Source organism: Phoxinus phoxinus (assembly GCF_949152265.1).
Source record: "Phoxinus phoxinus genome assembly, chromosome: 15".
Taxonomy (NCBI): domain Eukaryota; kingdom Metazoa; phylum Chordata; class Actinopteri; order Cypriniformes; family Leuciscidae; genus Phoxinus; species Phoxinus phoxinus.
Window position 1 is genome coordinate 5,558,839 of NC_136890.1, and position 12,499 is coordinate 5,571,337.

Below are 12,499 nucleotides of genomic sequence, written 5' to 3' on the forward strand. Positions count from 1 at the left end.
TCAAAAGCAGCAGACTTGTATTTAAAGGTTAAGTTCACCTAAAAATGAAAACCAAGTCATCATTTACAACACGTCCTTTCTTTTTTAAACTTCACGTTTGACCATGTAATTGCAGTGAATAGCGACCAGCATCAAAAAGATGCAAGAGCATCACAGAACGGTCCGATGTAACGTGTCGTATATTCCAAGTATTCTAGGGGTAAATGATAGAGTTTGAAATTTAATGGATTATTTAACGAATATCCTGACCGTTGGTCTTTTGCTCACAGCTGAGCATTCATGAGACTCAGTTAGCGCCCAGAAAAAGCACACAAGTTGTGAGAAATCAAGATCAATAAACACGCGGCATGAAATACAATCAATGTACCTTCGTCTGAGGTGAATATATCCGAAGTTATCGTGTTCACACCTGTGAACTGTCATCCTGACTGTCATCAGACAAACAGAGTTCGGTTCTGGAGATGTTCGAAAAAAGTACACCGATTTTTGGGGGGGATTTCTAGTCATTTCATGCCGTTTTTGTGTGCTTGTGTGCTTTTTCTGGGCGAGACTGACGACAAAGGTCAGGATTTTCGTTAACTAATACATTACATTTCTGTTTGTTTTTCACCAAACCCTATCGTACACCTCCAGAACTCTTGGAATATGCAACACGCGTCATATGGGTTCATTCACTGCCATTATATGGACGAGCATGAGTGGGAGATTTAAAAAAAAATATTCTCTGTTTGTGGTCCATAAAATAAAAAAGGGCATACAGCATTTGAACAACACCAGGGTGAGTAAATGATTACTTCATTTTCATTTTAGGGTGAACTATCCCTTTAAGTCATTATTCACTGATAACCTTCATAATCTTTCTATATAACCTTTGATTTGTCCCTTTAAAGTAATTGTTTAGGGCTCTACAGTGCAAACATTGTGAATCATTTACATTGTGAACAAAATGCAGTAAAAATAACTTGGTGACATGACAAGGGATGTACATTTTTAGCAGATTTTCATATTCATAGTCAATTGTCATTCAAATCAACAGTCGATTAATCTGTAATGTTTATATTGCAAAGGTAATGTGGAGATTTCCAAATATCATGTACCTGTAGCCTTCATTTAAACATTTAAATATGTTTAAGAAATACGAGTATTGTTTTTTTTTTCAGTCCACTGTATTTTTGATTAATTTAATTAAAATGAATTATTTGAATTTAAATTTCATTTGCTATTACATTATTACTGTTAATTATAATGTGTATATAAAATGCAGATACACTTACATTACCATTCAAAAAGTTTTATGTCTGTAAGATTTTTAAAAGTTAGATCAAAAATCCAATAAAAACAATATTAATATACAATATTATGAAATATTACTCCAGTCTTCAGTGTCACATGATCCTTCAGAAATCATTCTCAGTTTATGGCCAGCAATAAAAACGCTGAATGGCGCCGCCGGTGTGTGTACACTCATAGAGAATAATGTGTTCGAATTTTAAATACGAGCCGCAGCGCGACGCGGCGCTTCTCGTCTGAACGTTACGTTTTGAGTGGATGAATGATGAGCGCGAGACGCCGAAATGGATGCCAATAAGATTCTGAGTGGAAAGTTTACTTTTAAAAAGTTGCCAAATGGTTCAATTGACAAGACCAAAGTGATCTGTGTGTTGTGTCGTTGTGAACTGAGCTATCATCGCAGCAGGTGCGCTTAAATCTGAGAAAAAAAAAATCTGTGATTACATACGATTAAAACGTTATGTTTTTTATATATTTTATAATGTCATAATTTCACATTTAATCTCCAAATTAATGTAGAAACAACAAAGACAGTATATTTTAAATATTTGTCTAAAAGGTAGGAAATATACAGAAATTTAATAAAGTTATAACCGTTTGCACTGCATAAATGTTAAATTATACATAGATGATTCCTTATTAAAATTACAAATGTTCTTTTGTCAAGAGCAGTGAGTGTTTTTCTCTGTTCCCTTTGTTCTGTGATTAACTTTACTGACAGAAAGCTTTATTTGGCTACTGTGTCTTTAAGAGTAGCCGCCGCTGACAGAGACGCACATCTCACACGCGCATCATTCTCTCACAACTCTTCTTTATGTTCATTTAAAACTATTTAACTAATTTAAGAGTGCTCAGTCTGCTCTTATGAGGATACTCGACAAAACGGACATTTTTGCAGAATTGCGTGTTAGTTCGGTCAACTTCAAGCCGAAAGAGAACTCGATTCTGGCGCTCAATTTGTCTTTGCGTGAATGGTTTAAAAGCATTTGCAAGAATACAAGCGCATCATATAATGTAACGCCAGCCAAAGGATGACAGAAAAAACGGATGCTGCATTAATTACGTGAAATATTTACCACGGAGTCTTCTCCTCCCATTTCTACCAGTGACTCTTTATTCAACTTCCAACGTCGATCTGCGCACGTCAACAGCGCTACCGAGTTGTAGGTTGCCAGGTTGAGCTCACAAATGGGTTGAAATGTGTATGATGTGTTGATTGCGCGCGTAGGATGGGTTTCATGCAAGATCTGGCAACTGGGCAACCTTGGAATAATATATTGATGTGATTATTCATATAACGATGTTTGGGAATACAAATTACGGGAGTTTCACGGGAGAAAGGACAAAACGGGAAAGGGGCGGGAGATGGGTGTGAAATACGGGAGACTCCCGGTGAAAACGGGAGTGTTGACAGGTATGCATTAAAATGAGAAAAAAAATAATGGGACAAAAAGAAATAAAAATGTGCGATTAATCGCGAGTTAACTATGGCATTAATGCGATTAATCGCGATTAAATATTTTAATCGTTTGACAGCCCTAGTTATAAGCTAATCAGTTTTTAGAGATACAACTCTTTACATTCGATTATCATGAAAACGCACCCCAGAGAACGGTCGACTCGGTAACCATGTGTTATTAACCCCTAGGTTCATTTTGACATTATTAAATTGTAACTTCACTGTCACTTCTGATCAATTTAATGTGTCCTTGGCGAATAAAAGTATTACTGACCCCAAACTTTTTGGCTGTGCTCTTACGACTTTCAACTCAGTGGCTTCTAAACAAAAATCATAGAGCTCTTTTATCAGCTCAAGTGGTCATTTCACCTTGAAACTGCACCAACGTACACCTGCAGCAGTCTATTTCACACATTTAGCAAAAACACAAGTCTGTTTTTTCTCATGAGACCAAGGAGATCATTACAGAACTCATTTACATATGAAGTCCTAAAGGCACAGCAGCAAAAACTGTTTAAGTGTTAAGGGTTGGAGAGAGGGTGAAAAAATGACCATGTAAAAGCACTTCACAAACATGCACAGGAAACCCTGAATGACTTTAAGAGGGCTTCTGGGAACAAATAAAGTGTAGCACGCGCAGCCCTTTCGACTTCTTTTACTGCCGTAGAAACTTAATCAACCGTGTGAAAAAGCATTGCGACATTTTAACAGTGTGATTTCCTTACATTTCGAGTCCCTCTATCAAACCCCTAAGGAACAATGACTGTAATATTCCCCACGCTGTTATCCTCTCCTGCCTTTTTAAGCACAAGCCCCCGAGGGTACCACGTCTACCCGCTATCGTGCTGGAGATAAAGCATTGGGTTATTCAGCTTTGGCGGTAGCATGTCCTTTACGCACACAGGGAGACAATTTAGTTGGGGAGAAGAACCGCAGTGACACTTTTCATTTCTCGACTCTCGTTAACGTAATCAGAAATAGCTGCAGGCCAGCGTCTCCTCAGCATTAACCTACACTCTCGCTTTGAGGATTCAAACACCGAGCAGTCAAACGCGAAAGCACTTGAAGATTTCCTGGGAGAGCATTTATGGAGAGCGAGCACTGGCAACAAATAAAAGACGTGTTCAGTTCAATATATTGATCAGTCATTTACATTTTATCAGTAGTGCTTGCTAAGGCTAGCAGAACTGTAGCTATCGCTCATACTTGAGGTCAGAGATTTAAACTAATCCTTAACCTTAAATATTACATTTAAGGCGAGACACGGCAGGCAAAAACATCGGGGGTTTTTTCACTGGTCAATTTTGAGATTTTTGGATATTTGTCTTTAATAACCATCTTCTTTCAGACTTGTGGTGAAAGAAAGTCTGAAATACACATTTAGGTCTTTATTTTACTACACTTTGTCTATTTGCGTCTGTAGATTTCTCATAAATTCAACAAAAGTTGGAGTTATAAATCAACACGCCGCTCCACGATCTCTGTCTGCACCCCGTCATCACATGCACCGCTGGAAAGCTCTCTCTCTGCTGTACAATGCTGTCAGATCCAAATATGGTCATTTCCTTTTAATCAGCAACCAATCGTGAAAGTAAAAGGGCTGAATGCGCAATCTCATTGGCTGATGATAAATCTTTAAAGCCCGTTTTCTCAAAATGACTTTTCCTCTCATTCTCCAAGTCCGAAATCTCCACTTCAGTTGCACCGATATACACCAAACTTTCCAGTCTTGTACCTAGTTATATTATGAAGACAGTTACAGAGGGATTTTTAAATATATTATTTTCAGCCTGATTTATTTAACATTTTATTCCAAAAAACATGGCGAAAATTATTTTTTTTAAGGCTATTGACAGTATATTCTGATTTACAGGATAATAAAAGTAGATATCCATAAATCCCTCTGTAATTTTTTTTCCCAATCTAAATTTTTTTTAACCTGGCTTTATCCAATACTCAGATTTCGTTATTTTTTTTATATTTTTTTAAATGCAAATTAGCGCATATTTAATTAGATATAGCCTAATTTGCATATTTAAACATTAAATTACAGAAAACTTGTAAAACATGTTTTTTCTCATCTTAATGTAGGTAATCAACTGGGAAAGTTTCATGGTTATATCTGCTAGTTAAAAAATGTTACCCTATTCACCTGTAGTGTCTCGGCTTAAGTTATGGAAGAGAATTCTGACTTCCAACTGATGGATGATAAAACAGGCAGAACTGGGACTGAAGGAAGAACCCGAGCCATGACAAAATACCATAAACCATAAATAATACTTGAACCAGTAACAAAATACTCCAAACCTACCTAGTAATCACATAAAAATTCTCTAGCAACTATCTTCAACGCCACAGAAGTGTGGCCAATTAGGTTTTGCCCAGGAAAGCACTATTTACATTTACTTTAGAAAATGCAAAAATGTTATCTTGTGCACAGTACAACTAAAGGTAGAGCTTCTTCTTTTCCAGTAGTGGGCAGTATACTAACAATTTTCAGCTCACTCTATCCTGTAAAAATGCACTGCAGATTGATTTAGAAATTCACTTTGACCAAAAGGAAAGAGCTGAAGACACTTTCATTTGTCAAAGAACAATACATGTCTAACGATGCCAACAATCTCTATATTCAAAGTCAACATGACATCCATAGTAACTCTGTAAATAGTAGATTTACTGTCCAAATGAGCCTTAAAAATGTGATGTGACTTGCTCTACTCTAAAATGACCTCTTTTTTGACCTCTCCAACCACCCTTTTCATACTGTATACACACTGCCATTCAAAACTTTGGGGTCAGTAAGTTTTTTTATGTTGTTTTGAAAGAAATTAATACATTTATTAAGTTTAAATTGATCAACAGTGAACGTAAAGACATGTATAATGTCACAAAAGATTTATTTTTCAAAGAAATCCTGTTCTGAACTTTCATCAAAGTAATCTGAAAGTGTGTCACGGTTTTCAGAAAAATTTTGCATAACATTGATAATAATATTTCTTGAGAACCAAATCATCATATTAGAATGATTTCAGCTTTGACATGACAGGAATAAATAATATTTTAAAATGCACATTATTGTCTCTCTAAAAAACGAAACCGAAACATCAGATGCAAGTGTTTTGCTTCCCAAGGACATAGGCAACTATTTTATGAATGTATAATAAGAGTAGCCTACTTTATTTACAACAAAACATTATGCAGAATTCCAGTATTCCATAGCTCTCAAATGAATGCAGCCTCGGTGAGCATAAGAAACTTATTACAAAACCAAAGGCAGCTGCTGTGCTGTGTCAATCATTTCACAGTCATTATTTATTTTTTTAAAGAAGGTTCCTCCTCCTTTTTTCCTTTATTACAATTTCAAATAACTGTTTTCTATTTGAATATATTTTGAAATATAATTTATTCCTGTGATCAAAGCTGATTTTCAATCTGCAGTGTCACATGACCCTTCAGAAATTATTCTATTATGATGATTTGCTGCTCAAGAAACATTTCTGATTATTATTATTATCTATGATGAAAACCGTTGTGCTGCTTAATATTTTTGTGGAAATTATGATACTTTTTTCAGGATTCTTTGACAAATAGAAAGCTTAATGAACAGCATTTATTTGTTTTTATTAAAGGAGAACTCTGGTCAATTTGAACATTGAGCTAAATTTTTAGTAAATTTGGAGTGCTGTCAATACAGAGAACAACGACAAAAATCGGTGTTGCCTACACCGTGTTATCCTATTTTTAAAATTTGCACCGTGTTGACTTCAATGGGGTCTAATTTTAAACCTGCTTTTAGCCTCTTAACATCTTTGATATGTCATTACAAGTGCCCAGCCATGTTAGATGATTCTTTCAGAGTGAACACGAGTGAATCTGACTACAGTAGATGTGAAAGATATGAATAAAAATGAGTTATTTCAGCCAGCGCAAATACCTGTATTTACATCCTGTTTTCGGTCGAAGTCCAAAGTAGTCGATTGTCGAGTTCACGCGCGTGATCATAGGTAACTAAACCTATGCACGTTATCTCGACAATCGACTACTTTGGACTGTGAATTATGAATAATTACAAGTAATTATTCATACTGCAAACCCCGAAACCAAAGCCTAACCCTTACCATAACTGTATTGTAAGTACATGTTGTTAATTAATATTATCAATGTAACCACGTCACCTTAAAATAAAGTGTAAACAAAAAGTGTAATGTTTCCAAACTTGTGACAGGTAGTGTATATTCTGCCTAAAACCCTCTAGATGAAAGCATGTTGTTGAGAGTGAGTTCAGATCCTTCCTACTCCTATTTAACATTTTGCAGGCTTTGATCCACTATTCAATCCTATAATTTTTTTTCCACTTCACCAGGAGCCAGCATGACTTGAACACCCAAAAGAGTCTCACTGACTCCTGCAAAGACGAGCAGGCGTTTCTTCAGCGCCATTACCCGTCATTAGCCTCCCGCTGCGGCTCTCGCTACCTGGCTCGCACCCTGAGCCGACTGCTAATGCATCACATCAGAGACTGCCTCCCCGAGCTCAAGACCCGAGTCACGGTGCTCGCCGCCCAGTACCAGTCCCGGCTCAACAGCTACGGGCAGCCTGTGGAAGACCACAGCGCCACCTTGCTGCAAATCGTCACCAAGTTTGCCACCGACTACTGCAGCACCATCGAAGGCACTGCCAGGCACATCCAGACCTCGGAGTTGTGAGTACATGAGCCAGAACATACAAGGTCATTTAAAGTCACCATGAAATCAAAATTGACCATTACATTTTTTTGATAACAGAATCTTGCAGTGTTTATTATAAATGATTTATCTGTGCACACCGTTGTTGTTATTTTTTTTTTAAATTCATATGGCCTCGATTGGTTGGTTGGTTGGTTGGTTGTAGGGGTTGGCGACATGGCAAAAATATCATATCACGATTTTTTTTAGAAAAATCACGATTCACGATTTTATCACGATTCTTTTTCATGTTGGTTTTACTATTTTGCAAGTGACTGAGCATTACAGCCAAACTAATATCCCTATTTTAAAAAGCCTTAGGTAACAAAATATAAAATAAAAAGAATGGCAGACATTTAGGCCAAAGTGGCGAAGATACAAATCTTTGTCATTATTTTCATTGTTATTAAAATTAAGAACAAAGATACACATTACACATACACAACTTAATAAACAAATGAAATAAACAGTGCTTCGTTTTTTCAGCTACAGTAGGTCTATTTAACAGTAGCATTGAAGAAAGTAATTAAATGAACAAATATGAAAATAAAACACAACATAGACTTCACTGTATAAATTGTACATTGATTCTACTATTAAAGTTCTCAGTCAAGAGCAGTGAGTGATTTGCTCTTTGTGTTTTGTTGTTTTATTAACATTTAAAGGAATAGTTCTCCCAAAAATTTAAATTGTCATCATTTACTCTCTCAAGTTGTTTTAAACCTGAATAAGTTTCTTTATTCTGTTGAAAATAAAAGTTATTTGGAAGAATGTGGTAGCCAAACAGTTAATAGTGACTCCCATAGTAGGCTATATTTTTTCCACTATGAAGTCAATGGGTACCAGCAACTGTTTGGTTACCCACATTCTTCAAAATATCTTCTTTTGTGTTCAGCACAAAAAAATCAATCAATACAGGTTTAGAACAACATTAGAGTGAGTAAATAATGACAGAATTTTTATTTTTGGGTGAACTTTCCCTTTAAGGACAAGCGGTAGCATGTTTACTATTAGGCTACTGTCGCTTTAAGACCGCCGGCACGCAACGCGTCTAATATACACGCACAAGCAGATTTTCTCTCAATTTTCTCTGTTTGCTTTCACTTTAGACATAACCAACTTTATGTAAACCTTGTGTGTATTTGACAGTATTAGTGCAATAAGACTCGAAAGATAACTTAGTCCAGTAAACAGACGCTGTTAGACAGGCTTTTAGTGCATGTGCGCGTCGGCTGTTTGCGCGCAGAAAAGAGCTCGTTAGAACAGCGCATCAGCAACGAATGACATGTTTAACCAGCAAGGCTTTGAAGCACATGCAAATAATGAACTTTTGTGAACTGCAGTGTCCCGTTCCTCTGCGTTAACATTTGATGTGAATGTACGTCGCGCTGTACAGTATGTTGAGACGGAGGCGCCAGAACTGCAACTGATAGAATGCACGATTCTGTGATATTTCTTCAAAAGCAGATCGTGGAGACATTTTAATCGTCCACGATCAAAAACCGTGATATCGCACACCCCTGGTTGGTTGATTGATTGGTTGATTGATTTGGTTGGTTGGTTGGTTGATTGATTTGGTTGGTTGGTTGGTTGGTTGGTTGGTTGGTTGGTTGGTTGGTTGGTTGGTTGGTTGATTGATTTGGTTGGTTGGTTGGTTGGTTGATTGATTTGGTTGGTTGATTGCAGCCAGGGTGGAAAAAAAAAATGTAAAGTGAAAATTCTTCTCCAAGTGCTTCTTTATTTCCTAGAAAACTAAAACTAAACAAAGTTGGAAATAGGCTCTTCAAAAAAAAAAAAGTCAGCATGACATAAAAATATATTTTCTAAATTCTTGTTATAGATCTTATTGCAAAAGATGAATCCATGTATGTTAATGTTTCCTTCTTTCTGTGCTTTGCTTACAATCGTGTCGTTTTTGGTGTGAATTTGAAATGGCCTTTTTTTGGCCCAATTAAAAGTAAACCTTGGCCATTTATTTGTAACTTCAATACAGCAGTAGATGCAAAGAAATTGCACAAAGCCAGCCAATTAGGTTTGAGCTTGTGATCTGAGAAAGCTCTTGCCATATTTGAGCACAAAAATCCTTACTGTGATCTGTGGAGCCACTTACTACAGGTTGCCATCTTGCACCATGTTATCAAGTTTGACATATTGTCATTACCAGGGCGAAATTCCTGCTTAATCCTTTTTTCGGTGACTTCAGCAGCGTCTCAGTCTGTCATTTTCGCACTGAAACTCATGACAGATATCAAGCACACCATGTTTACTTTGTCCGCTTGGCTGAATTTGACAGGCAGATAATCCTCAAGTCTGCCCAACTCCTTATTTACACCCTGTTCAGTGTTGGATGAAATGCTGTTCATCTCTCATATCTGGCTAAGTCCACACCAGCTATCGATTAATTAAGTGCCTCGTATTGACGTTTTCTGGCTGGACGGTTGGGTATGACTCCAGGCCTGTGTGAATGTGTGAACGTGCCAACAAGGCTGTGATGTCCAAAAGTGCTGCATGATTTTACATTTTCATGGATTGACTGACTGACTGTGTGAGCATTTGTTTGCTGTAGGTGTGGAGGAGCTCGGATCTGTTATATATTCCACGAGACATTTGGAAGAACCCTGCAGTCAATTGACCCACTGGGAGGACTCACTGAGCTAGATATTCTCACAGCTATTCGAAACGCTACGGTATAATATTTACATGTTTATGCATGCATGTGTGTGTGTATATAGATAAGCATACAGTACTTTGCTTACTTTCTTAAAAGTAAAGTGTGTAATTTCAGCGTCACCAAACCGAATTGCCCAAATGATGACAGTTATTTTCCAAACAGACACAATGTTATGCTTTAAAGCGTCGTATTCATGTCCTTGACATGAAGAGTTTTAGAAACCGCAAATAAATGCTGGTTCAGATCGCTTTTTAAAGGTTCCCACAGTCACGGAAAAACCTAGAATTTTAAAAGTGCCTCCAAACATTAAATAAATCTTAAATAAATAAATATTTAATAAATAATATATTTAAAAATAATTAAGAAGTCTTTGAAAAATCTATAGTGTAATCACTACTGTTTAAAAGTTTGGGTTTTTAGAAAGAAGTCTCTTCTGCTCGACTGCATTTATTTAATCAAGAATACAGTAAAACAGTAATATTGTAAAATATTATTGCGATTTAAATTAAATGTTTTCTATTTGAATATATTTTAAAATTTATTTCTGTGATGCAAAGCTGAATTACTCAGCATCATTACTACAGTCTTTGGTGTCACATGATCCTTCATAAATCCGTCTAATATATATTTCTTATTATCAGTAAATATTTTTTACCAGTCATGAAAAATAGATTAATCCTCTTTATTAAAGTTACAGAAGTTATTCAGAGAAGTGAGTGATCTTTGTCTTTTGTTGTTCGATTAACATTAAAAACACAGCAGCAGGAATATTAGGCTGCTGTCACTTTAAGAGCTAATGCACGGATCACATGTGTTTTCTTTCTCAACAAGTTCACTTAAGATATAACTGAATATGTTTATGAGGATACTTGCCAAGACGGGCCTTTTGACATAATTTTGTTTGAATATGTCTGTTCAAGCGCAAGAAGACGTGAAAGAGGGCTCAATTCAGTATTCGCGTGCTGTCTGAGACACGAGTTCCTGGGCACACGCTTCGGTAACGAGTTACGAATTGAGTTCTCTTCGCTTCTTGCGCTTGAATATTGCAATTGCCAAATTGGCGTGTCAACTGTCCCGAGTGTCATTCTCGTTTGTTCACAAAATATTCTCACAACATTGCATTGTTAGAATTCATAAAAATGTTGCCAGCCAATTGGCGATAGAAACTGTTTAATACACTCGCTAACGCCGATTTTTACACAAATTTGGCGCTTGGCAAGAGTTATTTTAGGCCATGTTACCAATGTTCAAAACAGTTTTTGCTGCTTAATATTTTTGTTAAAAAAACTGTGATACACGAGCATTTAGAAGTTTGGAGTAAGTAAGAGGAAACAAAAAATAATACTGATTGAATTAATAATGAATTGATGCATTAAATTGATCAAAAGACATTTGAAAATGTTACAAAAGATTTATATTTCAAATAAATTATATTCATTTAAATTTTCTATTCATCAAAGAATCATGAAAATAATGTATCATGATTTCCACAAAATATTAATCTCTTTTGGTTATTTTAAACTGTAAAATATATGTCACAATATTACTGTTTTAATAGTAATTTTATTTTAATCAAATAAATCAGACTTCTTTCAGAAAACATAAAAAAATATTAAACTTTCAAAATTATGACTGGTTGTGTATATTTGTTTTGCTTAAATCTAAAATATTACTTCTAACATAAATTGTTCTTTGTGAGTGCAATCACTATTAAATGAAACCCTATCTAGTAGAATAGCTGGAAAAGCACTGTAACATCATTGGTCAGAAGTTGTGGAAACGCTTGACGGATGTAGACTAAATGTGGTTTGAATGTATTTGTTTGTCGTGATGGATGTAGGGTCCTCGGCCAGCGCTGTTTGTTCCTGAGATCAGCTTCGAGCTGCTGGTGAAGAGACAGATCAAGAGACTGGAGGAGCCCAGCATGCGCTGTGTGGAGCTCGTACACGAGGAACTTCAGAGGATCATCCAGCACTGCTCTGCATACAGCACACAGGTGCTTCACTGCTTCTTAATATTTGATGCAGAAAAAAACAGGAAGTGGAATATTAGGTAGTGAAGCCAGTCTTAAAATCGTCAAACTTAACTCTCCTATCAGTGCTTTATACATGTACATTACCGTATTTTCCGGACTATAAGTCGCTCCGGAGTATAAAGGCAAGTTATTCAACTACACAACAGAACAACAGGCTGAATATGTATCCGGTATGTTAACGTAACACATTAACAGTTATTCAGCTACACAATAGCATAAAGAACATATACCTGGGAGGCTGAATAGGCTAAATTAACTTTAACAAGCAAGTTACCGGTAAGGAAGTTCACCAAGCTCCCGTACTCATTCCACAACACTGA

At 36.3% G+C, this 12,499-nt stretch overlaps 1 protein-coding gene across 7 annotated transcripts in view; it reads left to right on the forward strand.

Moving 5' to 3' along the window:
- The window catches only part of LOC307012134 (dynamin-1-like protein), a 40,433-nt gene that overhangs the window by 18,036 nt on the left and 9,898 nt on the right, over nt 1–12,499 (forward strand). For all 7 annotated transcript variants that reach the window (XM_079638431.1, XM_079638434.1, XM_079638430.1 and 4 more), the window contains 3 exons: nt 7,113–7,451; nt 10,040–10,160; nt 11,985–12,140. In XM_079638431.1, coding sequence (XP_079494557.1) covers nt 7,113–7,451; nt 10,040–10,160; nt 11,985–12,140 — 616 coding nt within the window. The remainder of the gene's footprint in view (nt 1–7,112; nt 7,452–10,039; nt 10,161–11,984; nt 12,141–12,499) is intronic.